Source organism: Chamaea fasciata, unplaced genomic scaffold, assembly GCF_029207755.1.
Source record: "Chamaea fasciata isolate MVZ Bird 193981 ecotype frontalis unplaced genomic scaffold, bChaFas1.0.hap1 SCAF_1, whole genome shotgun sequence".
Taxonomy (NCBI): domain Eukaryota; kingdom Metazoa; phylum Chordata; class Aves; order Passeriformes; family Sylviidae; genus Chamaea; species Chamaea fasciata.
In genome coordinates, this window is record NW_027094086.1 from 67,143,981 (window position 1) to 67,165,850 (window position 21,870).

The window sequence follows — 21,870 nt, forward strand, 5'->3', positions numbered from 1 at the left end:
TTTCAGTAGCAAGGCAAAATGGGGACAGTGGTCTAGGAAGAGACACCTTTCCCTCTTGCCTCTCTGCCTTGCTGCCCAGAAAACTCTCAGACTGCTCTAAAACACAACTGTCTAACAACTAACTTTAATACACATTATCACTAACACCTAAAAAAGTCCCTGGTCCCAAAACACCCAGACAAATTATTTATGGCCAAACCACAGAAATTGCAGTCAGAAGAACAAACAAAACCTTACAAGAGGTGGAGGAGTTTGCCCTCTGCTTCCCTGTCACCATGACTGCATGAACAACAGCAGCTACACTGGCTGGGCATGCACACTGTGGGTATGCAGCAGCCCCACCAGCGACCAAAACAACCACCTAGGAATGGATGGGAGTAGCAGAAGTGGGTACTTTCTTAGAAGAAGGGTTTGCAATTCTGGCCTGCTCTCCCTTCCCAGACTCTGCCTCCAAAGGGCTTGGATGCTGGTATTTGCCACTATGCTCTTATCTACAGAAAGGTCAAAGCACATTGAAAATACAGCCCTGACTGCAGGAAATACCGACCCTGTTGACAGCAAACAGGCATGAACAGATAATAATAAACTTCGGTACTCTCACTCATATCAGCTCAACATCAGACACCACAATATGTTTTGTTTTTCCTTTTAATCTTTCTTACTCTAATTCAGCACAGATGAAAGGACAAGTGCTGCATTCTCTTCTTCCTCTGCATAATAAACAACATTAATTATTCACTTGGTGATATCAAGCCAGTCAGTTAAAGGGATGCAAACCTGCAAAACCCTTCTGTCAGAGAATAGTAAATCAAAAGAAAAGACTGGACTCTACTTTCAGAGCTTTGATTAAGTCCCCATGTCAAGACTGCAAATTGAAAATGTGTACTCTGGAAACCAATGATAAGATGATTCTATTTTAACACAGTGACTTTTTGGGGTAAGATAGCAAGTTAACTGAGTAGCAAAACAATAATCCCTACAAGGCACTGAGCTAAATCTATCAGTATGAGACCTATTTTTGATAGTCAGAAGTTTGTTTTCTTGTTAAAAGATTAACTTGCAACATTTTGATGTGAAAAGTATGCAAGTGCTGGAGTTTCACTTATGAAATTAAGACACAGAAAAATATTAGAGAAAAACTCCCATGAAAGGGCATGCTGTTTTTGCATTAAAGACTACTCTCTTATACAAAGTGGGTTGTCCAGCAAATCAATACAATCTCCAAAAAATTCCAAAGGATAAAGCCTTCACATAACCATTAGTTCCTGTTCACACAGGTTAGTTACATATTGGCATAAACAGGCAAATTAATGTTATTTTCTTTCCATGCCCTAAGCTATACAGCACAAACCACCACTGGGGGCGAAGCTCTAGAGCCAAAAGTTTTATTTCATTTCCTTAATTTTCAGATGTTGCCATAAATTGTTGCCCAAACCCCAGCCTGTTGAGAAAATGACCACTACTATGAAACAATGAGCATTAAAGCCACATTGTTTATGTTCAGCAAATTAAAGGAAGCTCTAATGCTGAACAAAAAAGGCATTGCAAAAAAGATGCTCCTCAAATCAATAAACTTTTATTATGAATATAGCTAGAACATCACCTTCAGGAGCACTTCATGATAGATACATGAACTACTCCATGGCTCACGTCTATGATCAATGAAGTGTCTCATTCTGTATTTATACAGCAAGGCAAACAGTTAGGATTTGCTTAATATCCCTATATCCTGATGCTTTTGAAAACTTTATAAAATAATACCATGTGGGGTTACACAGCTAAATGAGTACAGAATTATCCTCGTAATCCATAGCCCAAGGTAACTTATGATCCCCATAACGAAATCACTGACTTTTGAGTAATGGGGATACTTTGCAGTACATGACAGACAGTAAGGAAAAAAATGAGGAAACCTAAAATTATTAAGGCCTCATATAAGGATATCCTTATTCAAGAGGACAGGCATGCATATGGTTAAAGCTGACTGTAAAAATGCATTTTTATGATTGAGACAAAAAGGTTTGAGAAATATGTCATGGTTCATAGTTCCAGCTGAGCAGATGGAGCAGTCCATACTATCTGAGTTAGAAATTAGATGTCACAGCACACAGGAGACATGGGATGACATGCTTTTTCAGAGAACCGTACCTCAGCGTCCTCTTCTTCATCAGTCTGCCACTGGAAACAAAGGACAAGGTGGAGAAGGACAAACAGCAAGATTTAGGACAGACAGCACCATCAAACCATGACAGAGTAAGAGGTAACCATGGTACTGTTTATGCAATAGGAGGACATAAAAATAGAAGACATACAAGGAATTCAGTTCGTAGACAATCAGCTTTTTTTTTTTTTTTTTTTTTTTTTTTTTTTTTTTAGGTGATTGTATGTAGAGCAGACTGACATTGCCAGTAGGGTACGTAGAAATTTCCTGATTTTTCTTACAGAAATGGTGAACTGAAACTACCCCTAACCCATCCTACTTCTCTCCCTTGAGTCATGGGGTTGTTTGCTCCATGGAAACTGACAACACTAGGTAGGACTCCTCCTTCTTCCAGCTCGGTGCAGCACAGGGAGGTCCTGGCTGTTGTTTCTCCCAGTGCAGAGGTCAACCTCTTGGCAATTCCTTTTCTCTACACTTAAGTGTTTATTTTAATTCCTTTTTTAAGCTGGGGTTTTTCAACATCCAGTTCAACAGAGCACTCAAATCAAATGCTGGGAAGTCTTTCAATAAGTGCCTAAAGTTCTTCAGTAGCTGCCTGATACCCGATTTCCAAGATCAGGTATCAGGCAGCTACTGAAGAACTTTAAGGTAATTGAGAGATGCAATTATCCATTGTTATGCAGCGCTTTCACCCTCTGTGACAGCAGGCGTCTAAAACTATCTTGCACTACACTAAATGCACAGACTACAAAAATATTGTGGGATATGGAGCATTCTTAAATTTGGGGATTTACAGGGAATTAGCAAACTATTTAGATCTGTATTCCCAAATGCCTTGGGAATTCTTCACTGGGTTAGAAGATGCCCCACATGGAAGTTTCCCAAAGTGAAACATGGCTTCTCAAGGGTCTGGGCTTCTTGTTTCCATAATTTTCAGTTTGTTTATAAAGTGCAAACACAGTCCAGAAATTTTATGTGAGTTGTTTTTTTGTTTTTTTTTTTTTTTTTTTTTTTTTTTTTTTTTTAATTTGTGGGTTTTGTTTTGTTTTTAGAATAAGCATTCCACCAATAGTATTCCTCTCCCTAGTGTTACTAATACACATTTTTGACCTTATCTCCATCTCAGCTCTGATTTCTGTCTGGGATTGATACATTCTGTTCCAGAAACATTCATCATTAAAAATGAAAGCCTGATTTACTTTGGCCCTCAGTTTAGTTTCAGTACAATCTCCATAAGAAGACTAGCTGTGACTGCTGAGCAGCACATTAACATTACTTTTTAAGGGTATGTTTTATGCAAAGAGTGAGATGCTTATTCTAATTTGGACACAGTGGTACTGACAGAAACACAGGCACTGTGTTTTGCAGAGGAACCATGGCAAGTATGTTCCCTTTGCATTAAAATTACCTGTTTGTCTTTTTTTCCATACCCTGGGGGGCAGAGAGTCACTCTGTAAAGAAACTCTTCTGAAGAGGACCACTGTTCCCTTTTTGTCATGGGTAAGAAACAGAAAGAAGAATAGGAAGTACAAATAGTCTTGTATTCTAATTTCATCCATCTATCTATCTATCTATCTATCTATCTACCTACCTACCTACCTACCTACCTACCTACCTACCTACCTACCTACCTATCTATCTACCTATCTAATATTATGCATCATTCTGTACATCCAGCTAATAAGTAAAGGGCAGCAGGAGAGCAAATTAAGCTAAACAATACAAAAAGGCAGTCAGGGCAAGGGAAAATAGTAGAGGACACACGCTACAAAGACTGTGCTCCAAACAAAAGGTATTATAGTATTACTTTCTATCAAGCTAGATTTTTACAGGGTAAAGTCCCAGTTGCTGGCCTTCCAGCCCATTTAATCTAGGAGTGATTTGCTGTGGAATCACTTTAAGGGCAGTCCTCTGCTTGACTTTGCTCATCTCCAGTACCGGGGCATTATCATTTCTCTCCTTCCTGCTCCACATGGAGAGTACTCACTCCTAGAACCACTGCCCTACAGCCAAAGCTACTCCAGTACACAGGAGATACAGTTCACCACCCCCTTCATATTTCCATGTCTGAAGAGGCATTTGCCTCCAGCAAACACTAACAACAGGAGTAAAAGCAGCAGAGTAAATAAATCAACCTTATGTTTCACAAGGGAATGTGCTCTTACACCCTGCCTTGTATTTCCTTCTTCATTTCATCATTATAAAAACACTGAGAAATAGCAATAAATTAGGAATTTTTGAACATGTAATATTATCAAAAAGCACTGAAAGAATATTGCTATACTGAATACCACTTGCAGACAGTAGATATTAATTTGAAGAAAAAAAGCCCATTTGATTCTTCTGTCATTCAATATTGGATGTTGCAGGACAGCTTGAAATGTCCCTCCTCTTTTTCCTGACCTCATATTTTTCCTTTAGGCTAGCATGTCTGTGCAGTGGATTTGCTATTTCAAAATATTATGTCTATTATACAGCAATTTTGGAATTGAAATTCATAAGTATCGTGAAAGGCAAAGCTTTATAAATCTGGGAGACAGATGCTTATATTACCTACTATTATTAAAAATAATTTAAAAGCTCAGTCTTTTATCTATAATTGCGTTTCTTCCCTATTTTGCTTGCTTGTTATTTTTAGAGTTCCTGAAATGAGTGCTACCATTGGCTGAAGCCAGATATAGGGTTACAGAGGCTGGGCAATTTCCCCTGTGAAACTGTGGCAAAGCACTATTCTTCTCCTTACCTCTCTCCTCCAGACAACATTCACCAAGATTTAAACTGACAGTGCCCAGTCCACTTCAGCTATTAAAGAACATATAAACACAAAGAGATTTGTGGTAAAAGGCTGAAAGAAAGACTGGAAGTATTCCCCATTGTGCTTCTCAGCCCTACTCCATGTGAATAGTTGTTGAAGCTGATGCAAGTTCCCCATGCCAAGAGCCAGCAGATTCTCCATGCAACCAGCCAGCACCCCTCTGCCTTCCAAGACTGCAGGGGGGACAAGGTTTAAAAGATACAGGCCTTCTCCTTAAGAACTGGGTTGGTTCTGGCTTATTCCTTTCCTACTTTTGTTAAAATCTCTCTTCATCTGCCTAAAGGCAGTATACTGTGAGGTGATAAAAATGAGACCCTGAGGACACTTTCAAAAGGACAGGGAGGTAAATTTCAAATAACTGCACAATACTTTTAGGTCACCAAAAGCAGAAAGTAGAATTCCGTATCACTACTGCATATTATAATCACTTTCTACAAAGAATGTTTTCCAGTGCCACGACCTCAGCCTTCTTCTATCAGTGTTTTGTAACTCGTGAATCACTGTCAATGCATTACTGATCTATCTCCCCTTTCCAAGCCTTCAAATATAATACACTAAGAAAATCAAGACCAGATACAAACCACAGCCAAAACAAAACTACAATAAAATTCCACATTTTCATCATTCTTCACACATAAATGTCTTCCATCCTGCTGACTTGGAAACTTGTTTTGAGGTAGATATAACTTTGAAGTTGTCTGAGGAAGCCGTGACAAATAGTCTGATGCAACTTCAATTTAGTTTTACTATATACTGCAGTTCAAATAAAAGGTAAATGAGGCCATATTACTGGGTTATGGTCAAAGGGATTTAGCTGCATGGCCACATTAATAACTCCCTTAAAGAATATTCCTGTAAGGGCAGTCTTAAAGACTACTGGTTTTTATTCGTGCAGGCTTTTAGATTTCAAGCTAATAGGACTGTTCTGTAATTATAAATTAGTGATAAGCAAAATATGGTCCCTTTTTTAAGATCTGCAAGATATTTTTTGGTGTAACACTAACTGACAGATGGCATTTAATTCTTGCCAAATCTCAACACCATCTTGAACTTAACAAGAGATCTTCTTCCAATAATACTTTTGTTCTGGGAAAGGTCTTGATGCCTCCTTCCCTCCATTTTCAGGAAATGGCCACTGTCCCTAGTTCTGCCCCTTGCTGACTCACTGGCAAGCCTGAGACCTTTCCTGGTTTGAAAGGGTCCCATTTCTCTGCTTCCTGAACCCAGCTGCAAGTGACCAGAACTCCTTTCCCTCTCACATTTTCTGCAGGAACAGGTTTACCTATCAGTCTTGCTTAAACTAGCAAAAAGTGTCAAAGCTACATGAGGGAATGAAAATTTCGTTTTACGAAACTCTTTGGTTAATGCTGTCTTTTGGCTCCTTTAGAACACATCAGGAAAACCAAAAAGCAATTGCAGGAATTGATCTCAATTTTTCAGTAGTTTTGAAAATTCGTATGACTATATGATACCCTTTGTATAAAATCAGAGTCTCTACCTTTACTTGAGACTACACCAAAAGAAAAAAATCCTTTGATAATAATGCAGGTTCAACATTTTTTCTAGATGGGGCAGATTTCCAAAGAGGATATTGCCAGGAAAGATCTATAAATGATCGTGAATCAATGACTTAAACACAATCTCAAATCATGTCAGTCCCAATACATATCTACGTATTTATACTGACACGTTGCCTGAGCCATAAAACTGGATTCAGCTTTGGGCTTTTCATACCAAAGGCAGGGGTAGCTTCAAATGCAATGAAACACTTGCATTTAATTGTGACTCCAGATTTGGATTTTGAGACAGCTAGAAACTTTTATTAAGTACTGGCACTTATTAAAACTCTATTTGGATTGAGTTAAACTACATTGACTTAAAAAAAAAAGGTAGAAAAAATCAAGGGGATTTAAAAACCTATTATGCTAAGAAAACTCATCTTATTTTAATTTATTCTAGGAGTATGCAATCTTACAGTCAAAAAGTTTGCAGAGTGACATCTACTGTGGACATAAATTTGTCCATCCTTTCAGAATCCCAGAGTAGTCTGTTACCATAAAATTGGCTGGTCTGTGTTTTACTGTTAAGAAGGAAATTGCTGTGCATGCTCATTAAATATATGTATATGTGCATACATATATACACAGACACAAAAATAGATAAAATATCAAGATTCAAGACTATATTAGAATATTCAAAGATAGAGGAAAAAATCCATTAAAATTTGGCTGCAATCACTTAAATGGCTACAATGATTCATCATTTAAATTAAATTCTCAGTTAGGAGTCTAATTTCTATGTTTTCTTTCTTTTTTATATTCTTGGCTGATCTGATACACATGGTTCCTGATGTCTTCTAGATAGTCTGGACACTGTGCAGCACACAGAGAAGATTTTTTTGGATACTTAATTTCAGTTTGTTCTTGTCCTATGCATTTCTATGAAGCAGAAAATATACACAATCAAGGAGTTGCAAGTTTTGCCTTCTAATAGAAGAGAGTTCAGCACAATGACCTCTAAAAATAAAAATAGATTAACAACACTCCATATACTACATTCAATGAAAGAAAGATTTAAAAATCCATGCTATGGGAGATGTCATTTGCCACTTACATCTGTTATCATTTTCCCTCTGGTCTTGTTTCTTTCCCTGTGGTTAGCTCGTTTCTGTTTTTGCTGAAGAACTCGTTCCCTGGTGGTGCGGTATTCCAGAGCAAATTCACTAATAATTTTGCAGAACTTATTGATGTTGACTTCACGTATTGCGTAGGGAGGATGGCCCATAAATAACAAAAATGAGTGAAACCTGGAAAAAAATGAGTTTATAAATGTAAAGGGAAAAAAATCTTTATTGATGATCTCTTGGAAAAAAAACCCAAAACCCTATATTTCACTGAATCCATTTATTACTTTACTAGCTCCCATCATTTCCTTTGTGCTACAGAATTTTCATGGATGCTTTGCATAACATTGGTATGTTTTATAATTAAAACCATGAAAGTCTAGCCTATGATAACTTCATCCCAGTCTATTTTCCCAGGCTGATGGAGGAGATAAAATGTTTATGGAATTCCATCACTTTATATGACTAATTTGGCATGTGAATGACCAATTTCATTTCAGTTATAGAAAAAATATTTTTTAAGTTTCAATTTTATTTATTTGCATTAAACAACTTCAAAGAGGCTGTTAGGTTGTTGGGCAAAGTCTAGACAAGAAGAATGCAGATTTACAGGCTAGCAAACACAAGAAGGAAAGAATTTCTGCTTCACAAAACTGACCATAAAATTATATTATCTACCAAGTACGTTAGTTTGGGACGCTCTCAATTCACAGTTTTACTGCTTCTGTGGCACTCAGAGCTTTTGCATTATTTTCAATTTTTACTATTGTTTCTTATATTGCATGATTTAAAGCAGCACACAGAATGTGTAAAAATGTACGGGAATTCCTTTTAACTGCATTTACATCCCTAAGGACAAAAAGTCTTCCCAATCTTAGAAAGATGCAACTATATGAAAACATTTTTAGGAATTAAAATGCCGTTTCAGAGTATCAGAGGAGAAGGTTGCTATTTTTTTTACTTGCATAATGCATATGATAAAGACAACAGGAAACTAATCAATTCACTTCCCTTCCATTGCAATTGGGATTTCTGCTTACTTACGGCATAAACCCTGAGTCATCACAAAAACAAAAGAAGAGCTGAATCAACTTCTCAAGTGTATACCCACAAATTTCGGATCATTTAGAATCCAGTTCTTAATTTTGATCACAGCAATTTGGAAATTATCCAGAAGTCAGAAAATCTCTCACAAATTTCATTAAACCCAACTGCAAATCCTAAGGAGAGGAATCTTAATTCTGCCTTCAGCTATTATAAGATTGGTTTCAGCTTCTGCATATGATAAATTTGTCAATAAAACTTCATTTTTTGCTACAGTCTGTTCTTGTTTATCAGACAGTAAGCCAAATCTCCTTAAAAAAAATCCAGAGATAAACAAAAAATCTATCAACTTAGCTATGAAGCTGATAACTTTTGGGGACTAGGGGGCAAAAGACACAGTTATTGCATCTTGGGAATAAATGGTTACCTGGATGATTGCGTTTTTTAGTCAAAAATATAGAAATTTCTGGAGTGCGGATCTTTCTTCAGTGGGGGCTTTAACAAAATATGCACCACATACAACCTAGCAATGTTCCTTGCAGGAATAGGCATTAAACACTTTTAAACACATATTTATGATGTCATAACTTTGTCAAGTAATTTAATATCAAATTATATTTGATGTCACCAATATAATTCTGTACCTGTTAATTATTCTTCTATGAACAATCTTCAGGATTATGATTCTTTCTGCACAGTCTTTAAGGAACTCAGACATTTTTTGCTTTAAACTTGGCTTCATTTCATGCTTTGCTATAGACTTAAGGTGATCCCATGATGCTTTGCACCGTCTTTCCATCTGACACAAGTTTTCCTGGAGCTGTTCAAAGTCAACCTGAAAAAAAGAGAAAGGAAAAGAAAAGGTAACACTTGAAGTTAAAACACTGCAGTTGTATACTTGGATATTTGAACAATGCAGTCTGGGTGTATGAAAGGGTCAAGGTAGTGGCAACACAACACCAATTTGCATTATTAAAACAATATTCTTAAAACAATAAAAAATAGCTTTCTATTGCAGTATGTCAAGGCATGTAATGTTAGTAAGGAAAACTGAAAACAAAGAAATACCCATACACATACATTTGGTTTTATTCTTGGTGGCCTAACAGCTAAAGAAGGGACAAAAAAATACTGTGATGTGTTTTTTCCTTTGGTAATAACTTCACGTTTGCACCAAGCAACTGCATGACTCAGTTCTTTCTGAGGTAATACAAAACTTTCTCTTTTTCTTAATCCTTTTCTCTACTACTCAAAGCTTTTTATACCCTGTTTACTGCTCACTGTTGTACCCCGCCAACAATTCTCCATTTTAGGAAGTACTTGGATCTATTCCCTAGTCATGCACTGACTTGTTAATAGATGATCTAGTTCTAATCACAAAATTCATGGGCCAGAATTTTTTAAAGCTCTATTGAAAGTATGTGTTATTTAGTGATCTCAGCATTAACTTTCATTCCTTGATATACAATACGAATTTACTGGCTTGTAACGAGATCATGTAACGACTCTGAAAGCCTCTCAACACAGTTAAAATAAATGATTGCACCTTACAGTAACATTCATCAGGACAGACGCCAACACATTCCACAGAAGGTGAGGGAGAGCTTCTCCTTTATTCATCAACCAAAAAAGGTGTTCAAATCGCGATACTCTTACAGAAGACACTCAGGACGTGTTGCTAACAACTCAACAAAGTGCATCAATGACCCAGCTACAGCACACAACAGATGAGAAAAATAAAACCAACCAACATGTTCTGGAATTCTGAAGAATGGAAAAAAATGATTTTATGATACCACTTCACAGTTCAGATGAACTCAAGCTATAAAATACAGACTTAGCTCCCAGATACTAAACACATCAGAGCTTGGGATGTTACAGCCTCATATTCCAGTTAATTCCTTAATGCTAAATGAAAACCAGTATCAGGGGCAGGTTTTATTTCATTCTTCTTAGCTGTGTGCAGAATCCACTGCTGAGACCTATACTGAGAAAATCCATAAGAAATGCATTATTATTAAAAAGCTCCTGGTATTGATTTGATTTGTTTTTGCTGTGATTTATAAAGTGATGAATTTTTCCTCTTCACAAGGAAATAAAAACATCCTTTGATCCACTCTGCTATTCAGAAAAGCCCTGCAGGCGGAGCAGCTGTGGGGTATTTGCTTTCCTTATATCCATATCAATGCATATGTTGAAAAAATAAAGTCCTTTCCAGGTCAGTATTTTCACTGTTGATGATAAACACATTGCTGCTCTCCACAGATGGTGTATCTAAAACACACATGGGGAAAAATACTAGCATTCCTGTTAAGGAAAAAAAAAAAAAAAATCCAAGGTTTAGGTCTTCTTAGTAAGAATTATCCAACCTGGTTGAGGAAGCTTCTCAGGCTCTGTAGCTGAGAAATTTAAATTCATGACATTTTATGACAGAATGAGTTTTAATCTATCAAAATTTAATCTATCAAAATTTTTTTAATCTATCAAATCTCTGAGGTTCAGGCATGTAGGGGTTCAAGAAACATCTCTGGAGAACAACAAATCTGGGGGAATGTGGCGAATTCCTGGCCCCTTGAAGCCTGCCAACAGTCAGCACATTCACAAGAGTGGGAAGTTCCAGCAGGGACAGGGGTGGCAGGTTGGGCTAAGGGACACTCATGAGTTTTTTGAGGACAAACAAAAATTCAGTTCTCTGTGGAAATCCTAAGGAGACTGCAGTAAGAATGTCACCTGAACTCTCCTGGAACAAACCTCTTTGTGGTTTTGCTCTTGCTCTGTGGAGCACAGGTGTGTTTGAGCAGAAGTTGTAAACTCCTGGAAGGAGTAAAGTAGGAACTCCAGTATAGGATAATGTACCCGTGTACTCCCCAAAGTCAAACCGTACAGCGCCTGGAAGAATGTGCCAAACCTTCATGAAATCTCTGTCTGCTGTCTCTCTAGTGTTTGGTCATTTGCTTGTGGACAGAAAGGCATATCCTTGCAGAAAACATCCTCATGTGAAATATTAAAGTTTCAGTTTTTCTTGGATTCAATCAGGTACCCCACCTGATACTTTATGGAATGCTATTTCACCAGTGCCAAGTTTGTGTGTGACACAGAATCCATTACATTTCAGTCTGCTCCAGGTCTGTGGTTCTGCTTAGGGAGCTATATACAAAAATATAACAGTAAGAGTGATGAGCAATCCCAACTACAAGAGACCCCCAATCATGTGTCCATATGATAAGGAGAACAAAAACTTGTGAGGAATAACAGTGACAGTTATTCAATATATTATGCATAAAGAAAACATAGAAAGGCGTTTATAATACCATACTATCTTTTTACCAGTTCACACACAGCATTGCCAAGCGACCATGGATTGCACTTTCTGATTTATGTGCTTATTTCCAATAATTAATGATGTATAATAGTAGAGAAACATGATTCCTCTTTTTTGTTCTTTCCTTCTGGAAAGGAAAGATGCACCAATTCTTGCCTGCAGCTGGATGGTCATGCTGGGACTAAGAAGGAATTCAGGTGAGTTATGGCTCCAGGAAAGCTCAGGATAGGAGGTACTTAGACAAGAAATGCTGTGGCATTATTTTACAACTATGCTCCACTGAATAAAAGGAAGCAGTAGTCTAAAATAGTCATTACAGCTTTCTTGCTGGACAGTAGTGTGCAGATGATGTACCTGGCCCAAGGATTTGGAGGAAGGTACAAACATATATTCTTCTTCCTCCTCTGTGCATATATGTGCAAAATATAGCAGCTTGCTGGCCCTGCATAATTATCTTCTGCCAAAATTTTTAAAATTAATACATGTTCTTTTCTGCAGGAAAAAGAATGAGTGTTCTTAGGCTGTTATGCAAAATAGGAATGTCCTTTCTTTAAAACACTATGAAATGTTTATTTTAATTTGTAAACCAATTTAGAAAAAGCAACTTTCTAAATGCTTCTGGGATATATTTGATGTTCCTCTTTTCTCTGGCCAGGTTCCTCTCCATTCACAATCACACTAGCTAAAAAACATTCAGAACTACTGGTATCTGTGAAATCTCTTGCTAGGCCCGCTGTTCATTTCTGAGAAGTGTCTTAGTAGACACTGTTCTATCAGAGGAGAGTAGCCATAAACAGTATATGCAAATAGGATGTAAAGACAAGTTTATGTGACAAAAGCCCTGCAGAGTCAGCCACAGCAAACCACTGCCCTAAACTCACTACTGGGCAACTTTAGAATTAAAACTCTATTTTTCAATTTAACACATCACCATATTTTGTACAAATGACTCAGACTAAAGAATAAAACCTTCCAATCACATGCCAGAAACAGCACTCACTTTAATCACTTTTTATATCACTGTTTACTGCTTGCTACCATTGAAGCAGATGACTTTGCTATAAACTACAAAAATAAAGAAAATTCTACCAACTTTCTCATTCCACTGGGCTGAGAATGCAGTACATCATGACACAACTACTGCCCAAAGAGTTTCTGTTCTCACTGGTTTTCACCTGACTCAAAAACTGCCACCACCATCAAACAGCTCAGCATTTACTTCCCTGTTCATTCTGGTTCCCTGAACGTTGGTCCTTACAAGGCCTATTTTTTTCAAGTTCAACTCTATCCAATATCACATGCCATGTATAAAAGTTTAAAACTTTGTCATTAATGAAATACTAGACCATGCTCCAATCATTCAGATAGAACATGGATCAGGGAGCCTTTCTGATCTTGAGGTTGGGATGTTATTCCTCTGTGTGGCCACCGATACCTCATGGCAACACAGGAATTGCACACTTTATTATTTGTTGGGAGAGAGAGGAATGGCTGCTTTGAGGTAACATTGGGAATTAAATGCAGTAGCTCAAACCTAAAGTGCCTTCCACTATATATTCCCCAGGGCAGTATATACAATTCCAGTTATGCACTGCTGTGCACCGCAAACAACAACAGCCACTCTGAGATAAGAGGTCATTTTTCTTCAGCTTTCCCTTCGCTGGAATGTGCATTACAAACAGGTTCCCTCTTCCAGCTAAATCTCCTCTAGTCTTTGGGCTGAGCTCCCCCACTGCTGAAAGTACAAAGCCATCCTAAAGTCAAAGGTGCTGCACCTAAATACACTCATGTTTCCTGCCTCCTGTGCTTACATTCAGCTTTTCAACAGGGTCAAAGATTTCACAACTGGATTGAAGCAAAAAAACCCCAAACAAGGAAATGAACGGAAACTAATGAAGCACTTCTTTTCAAGATCACTGTATTGCAAGTTTTCTTCTGAAGTGAATAACTTATTCCATAGCCTCAGCATTCTTGTTAAAGATTTCTATTGTTTGATACTCCATTGTTTTTTGCTATAGCTTGTTTCATTTAGTGGTGAACATATAAAATCCAGTTATTTTCTACGGAAGACCTGCATCTCTGTATTTTTATCTTAGTCACAAAGTGCATTTAAGGGAAGATTGATGCTTTCACAATGACATGTTGCCTTAAATGCACAATAAAATGACAACTATTTTATTGTACTTCATAGAAAGATATACATAACTACACACAAGCTTTCTCTTTTCAAAGTTCAAGATAGTTTCTGCAGCAGACCACAGTCTAGTCTAAGCTGTTTATAATTTAGGGTCAGACCGTTCATTCTCACATTATTACAGGGATGCTTTCTGGCAGGGAACATGAAATCTTCATCTTTTCCTGAGTTGGTTCAGTGCCAAAGGAAATTCTGAGAACTGCTCCTTGCAAACACACTGTCATCTGAGAGCAGCAACCTTCTGTGGTGTATGTTCAAAACTCTGTCTCCTCTAATATTTCCAGCCTGGCTTCCTTCACCAAGCATCACAAGAATTATCCCAAGACCCTCGTTAGTCTGACTTGCACACTGTGGGCATGCATTTTAGGTGAGATGTATGCCAGCTCTCTAAAGCAACCAATATAAAAAGAAGGTTCTACCCAGACATTTCTAATTCTAGGGTAAGAGGTGGCACCCTGCAAAAATAATTTTGGAAATGAGAACACCTGAATCAACCCTCTAATGAAAAATTAAAGAACAGAGGTGGCAGAGGTGGCTTAGTGCGGTATGACCAGATGATTCTGCCCAATTACATACCTATCTCTAGTTACAAACACACCTCTACTGCATTTTGCTTCATTAAACAATACCCTAACTACGTGGGATCTTTTTGTAGATGCTGTATGGCAGTTCCCACAATCTGGGACAAAGGGGAGCCATACCACACAGTGACATAGGTGCCTTCAGATGGTGCTATGTCACCTGCAATAATTCCTACAGTCATTTCACCTGGAATGTTATTGAAACACCACAGTGCTGTCAGGCACATGTGCTAAACTTCATCTGCTCTCTTTGAGACATAACCTCAAAGTCTCTTTTGTCATGGAAGATCCTTCCCCCTTGCCCCAGTATGCCCTGCAGCCAAACAGGATCTGCCTTTCCCTTTTCTGCTTTCACCTCTGCTCCTGCTAGCCCATGACAGGATCTGGGGCAGCTGCTGGCATCACAAGGAATGACTGCAAGAAACCTTGCATTCCTGGACTTTTTTTCCATGGAAAATAATTTGACTTTTGGAATTTATTTTTGTTTGAAATAATGTAGGGAAAACATACTTGAATGATAACTGCGCACAAATACTTTTTGGCAAGAGAGACATGAGAAACCCCACTGAAAGAGTACAGGAGGCAGCATGATTTTCCCTATCTTTTTATTATTTTTTTTTAATCCTGTCTCTGCTTTCCAATGTATCAGGCAGAAGATATAGCATGCCAAATGTTTCTTCTATTCCAGACAGCTCCTTTCTCCTCATGCCTCCCTGCTAAGGTCCTCAGAGGGCAGGCAGCTGCAGGCTTCCTTCTCCCCTGTGTATGACTTTGACTCATCCAAAGTTCTTTCCTACCAGCTAACCTTGCCTCCTCCTGTGTTGCTAACATTTCCTATTTCTTACTTTTAAAAGCTGCCTGCTTCTCCCCTGCTTAGTAGCTGTGAGTGTCCTGTGCCCAAGTGTCTTGCTGCGGGGGTTAAATACCAGACAGAAGTTTGACATCTTGTAAGTAAAATCAGGGGAAGAAAATGACAATTATAGTTTACTCTATGGAGCTGGCCAGCTTTCCGATGCACAGGGGAAATATTTATGGGTTAGAGAGAGAAGATGAACATTTTTAATAAGGATACATCTTTATTCACTAACAGAGAAGATATTGGAGCTGAGGCAACCACTTCTTAAGGAAATTTCTAGCAACAAAACTTGAGCTTAAGTGCGGGAATCTGAGGGTCTGCTTCAGTATTAGGTGCATCAGTTCTGGTACAACTGCAGTGAAAAAAAAAGACTTAAAATATCAAGAAAATAAAAAGGGCAAGTGATTTTAATCGTGTGATACTAAATAATCATTGCTGTGCACGACTTCCTAAATGCTTTTATTTATCTAGAATTCTATTTTTCCTCTAATTTTTTCACTAGTGTCTGGGTTTTTTTGTGTTGTTTATGAATGCAGTCCTTCAGTAAAAAGCCACAAGTTTTGCAAGAACTATACCATTTTGTTTCTGCTCTTTCTAGCTCCTCTTTGGTGGGGCAGCCTGTTGTCTTTATGGTTTTGGGTTTTTTCATGAACTAGTGCTCAGGAAATTCTCATATGATGCGCATTTCAGGGGAAGGGGCATCTCTGTTTATCTACAGGACGGAAATTGTTTTGCCTTTGTGGTTTCTGAAAGATGTTTGTAGGGAAAACGGAGCTCAAAATACAGCGTAATCCACAGTGAAATATTAGTTCTCCTTTCCTGTCAACTTTCCTAAACCAAGACTTTGCCTTGTCTGTGAACATTCCCTTGAAGAGGGCAGCTTGGATGGCTTCCACATCCTAACCCTTTGATTTGTGGCAGCTATGATCAAATGGGAATAGAGCTTGTTACTGTAATCCATCAGTGGTTTAACACATGCAGGAACATCCCAAGGAGGGAGACCTTGGGTGACATGGGGAAGGTTAAGGCTGTAATTTCTCTTAATGTGATTTTATCTGGCCTTTTCAGATTTTTGTCCACTTTGGGCCGAGCCACTGGATCAGCAAACCACAGGCTGAAAGACTGTGCTCAATTTTGCATGCTCTTAGACCCAAATTTTTTTATAAGTGACAGCAGTAGGCTAAACTTTCTTCCACTTTCTACGACTGAAAAATAGAAGATCCACTTGGGAGAACACCATACATGGTGGTGAGAATTTTGGAAAACAAAGGCTCTTCTCTTTTGCGGTAATTTTCCTTTTAAGTGATTAACTTGATCCCAATCTAAGAAAAAAGGGAAATAAATTCTTAGCAAAGAGAAGAAGCAGGAAATGAGAAACCAATATACCTAAATGTTAGGAAAGTAAGAATCACTCAAATTAAAAACAAAAACATAAGAGAAAGTTAAAATCTTCCAAACATTAGAAACCAAACTCACTGAAGGCAATACACCAGAGCCTAAACATAGGCTCTACAAGAGGAAAACTGGGACAAAAGAGAAAAGATTTTCTCTTTTTCTCTAAAGAGAAAATATCTAAGGATATAAAACAAAAGCCACAAATTCCTTTATGGTATCAAAAAAAAAAAAATGCAGGAGGTCCTGGATCACTTGGGATGAAAGAAGCCGAGGAAGATAAAAATTAGAGAAGGGAAGCAAGATGACTTCTCTTCATCCACCTTCACCACAGAGGATGTTGGGGAAAAACCTACTCTGGTCCTCCTTTCCTTTTTCTGTATTGTATTTTTAATAGACATGAACTAATAGCAAGGTTTGAAACCTTACTAACAGAAACACATGTTGGAGAGAGATGATATCTTAGGAAGCAGTAAACAAGTAGAATACAGTAATTCTGACATCAATTAAAATAAAGAAATTGAGCCACTGGCTCAATGAGTGTGAATATATATGAAACTGTACTTGGTAACTTAGAGAATCAGAGGATAGCAAAAGTTTTGCCTATTCCTAGAAAAGCAGCAAAGTTGATGCAGAAGTCCAGGTTTTATTACTGTATCTGGTAACTTGGCTGAAAGGATGAGTGACAGGAAACTTAAGACATAAAAATAACCACTATATTCTGAATGTTTATAAAATAGGGAATAGATAAGAGTAAGTAAAGAAAATTAAATTTCAAAATCTTTTCAAGAGCCATGGGAGGCCACCTATGAATTGTGAGGTTAAGAAGGCAAAAGAAAAAAAGGAATATGCATTGATTCTCACTTGCTGACAAGGCTAACAGCCAGCATCTCAGGGTTTGTACTTTGTATTTCAAAATTATCTGGAAACAAGGAAGCACATCCAGAGGGTAAAATCTACAGATGGCAGGAAATTATTCAGATTAGTCCTGACTGAAGATTATTAGGGGTTTCAGAGATAAGCAGTAAATCTTCTTCAGCAGATGATGGTCGCTGCTGTAGACTGCAATGAAGTGCAGAGTGCATGGCAGCATCCAACTCCGTTGAGAGTTCTGAATGCTCTGTCAGTTCAGTCTGGATGTCCTTGGGAACTGCCCTGGGACAATGGGTGAACAAAGGGTAGCAGCAGTCAAAGAACACAGAGAAAACCTCAGAACATCCAACAAAAGGTAGCAGAAGGGACAAACACAATAAGATATGACACTGATAAGGAGAGGCTGGAATACTGTATTTACTATTGTTTAACACATTCTAGAAAAGTAAGATGGAGGAAAAGTGTGGAAATGGTCTCATAAGAAAAAGATTATAAAAGGATCATTTAATACTTAGACAAGGATCTGAGCAGCCTAGTTTAATTTGGCCTTGCACTGAAAAGGTTGATGGGTCGTATGACCTTCAGAGATACTTTCCACCCAAAATTATTCTGTTAATTAGAGAGAAAAAAAATATTTTGACTGTTCAGTATATTCAGATAGTAAATCCTGAAACTGGCAAATTGAACAGTAGAAAAAAAATAAGATTATGAATTCATTGTCGCAAGAACTCCACTAGGAGCCAAAATAAAATTTCATTTTTGCAGTTTTAAAACAAATATTGTATTATACAGATGTCCTGGGTCGTGGGGGAAAACAGAGTTGTTTGCCCTCACACTCTCCAGCTCCTGTCCCAACATCCAAATAAGGTGGCCTTTGGAAAAGGAATCCTTCCTCTATTTGATGCACATAATGAGAATTATGGCTCATGAAATAACATTTTTCTAGGAGAAATCTTTCATCCCCTTAGAAACTTCCTGTGCTCTTCTGTCAAGCAGCTGGTACTGGCCACAGTCTGAATCAAGACAATGGACTAGGTGGACACTATAATTATCTGCTGTGATTATTATCATTTCCAATGAGACATGATTCCTAATGAGAATTTTTATGTTTGCTATCTCCCATGTTTACTCCATTAATCAAGCAATGTGCTATTTTTAAAGGTTATTCATGAAATCTCACACTCTGAGAGATTCAAGAGTGAGTTTACAGTGTTCCTATTATGCCTGCTCACATCAGTAATAAATAATCTCCATCAAGCCATTGACCAGACCTATTCATTAACAGGGAATTACCATTTTTTGACAAGAGGTACTGCCACAAGTTTCCTTTATTTCTACTCATGCTCCCTAACTCCTAACCACGAACATTATTTTCAGAAGGGCAGAAAAGGAGTAGTATTAAAATATAGGAAACTTTACTTCAATGGTGGCAGAGTACTGGAACAGGCTGACCAGAGAGGCTGTGGAGTCTCTTCGACTGGAGATGCTCAAAACCCACCTGACTTTTCTTCTGCAACCTGCTCTAGGTGAACCTGCTTTAGCATGGGGTTGGACTAAGTCATATGCTGAGGTCCTGCCCAGCCCCAGCTGTTGTGAGTTAAACCAAGTATTTCAAGGACCCTTTAATTCTGGAAACAATTTTACTAGTAAAAATTAATTCATTCCATTGAATTTAAAATACAATCAGGCATTTGCCTTAAAAAAGGGAATCCCCCAAACCACAGAATAAATATATCTCAAGATACTGGCCAAATTAAGTTTTAACCTGAAAATAGTTCCTAATAGTTATATACATAAATAATGTACATAACATTAAAATGGCTGTCATAACCAATGGCTGCCTAAGAGTGCACTGACGAGGGAACCTTGTGACAGACAGAAATAAAGAAGAGGGAAGCACTGGCATCTTTGAAATTCAGTGCAAATGACACAATGAACACACATTCATAAATAGTGCTGCAACCAGAAAGGACCAAAAAAATCAAAGAATAGAACAAAATCTTAAATATCTCACTTCAAAGAGGTGTTATAAAAATGTACATATAATGTAAATACATGGCATACATGTAAATACAAAATGTATTTACCTACTAGACATACCTTGGCTGACCTAGTGATGGCCCCGATCTCCGAATAAAGATCAGTGCTGTCTGGGAACTTTTCTACCACCATAGTGCAGACGTGGTGCAGGAGGGACTGTTTGTGCACTGTGTCCTTGACTTCTGGAACCTTCTCGAGGTAGCTCAACTCAAAAGCTTTGGCCTGCAAAGGAAAAAAAATAAGTAAGAAATTAAAAATGCTTACTCCTACCTATGCAGATTAGTAGACAAAAATGATGACCAATAAGGGGCAGAGGGGAAAGAAGAAGAATCCTACAGGAGAGGAAAGTAATTGCTTTTATTCATTTTTAACTTGCTGAAGACTAGGTCTAAAATCAATCCATCTGCAGTTAAATGACCCACGACACAATTCTCACACTTTGAATGCAAAACATCAACACTACACTTAAGGGAGTTACATTGCTTAGCTCCACACTTCCTTCAGATTATGCTGAAAGAGACAACACACAACATAGAACACCCAAACACACAATACAAGCACGTTCTATTCCCTAAACCACTTTTCTGGTACAAAAGAAATTGTGGGTTGCAATTTTCACAATGATTTTGACTTCCGTTTTTTTGAAGGAAAAAGCTGCCAGGGAAATGCTGGGACAGCAGGCTTACGTTGGTTCCATTCAGGAAGTTCCCAATGGCTAGCAGAGTAGAAAGGATGAATCCCAAAGTTTTATTGTGCTCCAGTTGGTCCATTCCCTCCTTCAGGTCTAGCAGTGGTTCTGCAACTTCCTACCATAAGAACAGAAACAAGAAAGTGAAGGTTAGTTTTTAATTCTACGGTTTAGATTAATTACTGCAAAAAGTTCCTGAACTGGCGTCTTGCAGAGTGTAAACTGACCATGTGTGCTGGCTTTCTTCCATGTTCCAGCTAATAAATCACATGCAAGGACAGCAAAAAAAGTACATAAAATATTTTTCTACTGTTGCTCCTTTATGTATGCAATTGCCTTACTTTTCCTGGGGACTATCCTGTGATTCCAAACAGAACAATGCTGCTGCATTTCAGTTAAATGCATGAACACACCCAAGTCCCGACTGATAAAAAAGCTTCTTAAAAGTATTTTTTCTAATCTTTGAACAACAAATGAAAAAAGTTAGAAACCTTGCTGACTTTACAACTGTAGCTTGACCCTTCAGCTTTCTTTAAATGACGGCCACTTCTGTGTTTTAGATATGGTTTTTTGCTTGCGAGAATTTAAAGTGGAAAAAATAAAATCTGCTGTAAACATCAAGCCTTACAAATAGTCTCATTTTAATCTCTTAATTTAATGCATCTTCCATCCACACATGTTATCTGAGTATAGATACACATACTGGTAAGGCTTGAAATCATAAATTTTGTTCCATTACCTCAGGAAATGAACTACACCAGAGAGTTCAAAGGAAGAGAGCGAGGGTAATTGAGTTGACAAAATTTATTTCTATGTCTCTGTGTGAGGCCCAGAGTTATTTATTTTGTATGCACAGTAACTGTTCACATTGTTTCTATCTTCAAATGCCATTCTAAGCATCTGTGAGCAGCATTCTTTTCACAGAATCATAAAATGGTTTGTGTTGGAAAAGACCTGAAGATCATCTAGTTCCAACCCCTGTGCCATGGGCAGGGAGATTTTTTTCCCAACTTCCCAAATCGTTATACTCTTTATAAGCCAAGAAGCCAAAATCAAGTTGCTATTTTAGACTAAGAGGCAAAGTAACTGAGAACTTCATTTTCTTGGAGACATACAACGGTTCCTTCAACAACTATAGTGATATTTTACCACAAAAGATGAATGAAACACATTTCCAGTCACTACAGAACAATTTGTCTCTTGAAAAGAATATGGCAAATTCAAGACAAATTAAGAGATGAGATAGTGATCTAAGTAGTTTAAACATCAGAGGAGAGGTGC

At 37.8% G+C, this 21,870-nt stretch overlaps 1 protein-coding gene across 6 annotated transcripts in view; it reads right to left on the minus strand.

Moving 5' to 3' along the window:
* Positions 1–21,870, minus strand: part of FHOD3 (formin homology 2 domain containing 3) — a 374,111-nt gene that overhangs the window by 22,580 nt on the left and 329,661 nt on the right. For 4 of the 6 annotated variants that reach the window (XM_066185488.1, XM_066185478.1, XM_066185464.1 and 1 more), the window contains 4 exons: positions 20,588–20,707; positions 19,962–20,123; positions 9,288–9,478; positions 7,590–7,782 (listed from right to left, as the gene is read on the minus strand). In XM_066185488.1, coding sequence (XP_066041585.1) covers positions 7,590–7,782; positions 9,288–9,478; positions 19,962–20,123; positions 20,588–20,707 — 666 coding nt within the window. Of the gene's footprint in view, positions 1–2,148; positions 2,179–7,589; positions 7,783–9,287; positions 9,479–19,961; positions 20,124–20,587; positions 20,708–21,870 lie in introns of all 6 variants that reach the window. The other 2 variants (XM_066185497.1, XM_066185471.1) reach the window with 1 other exon arrangement.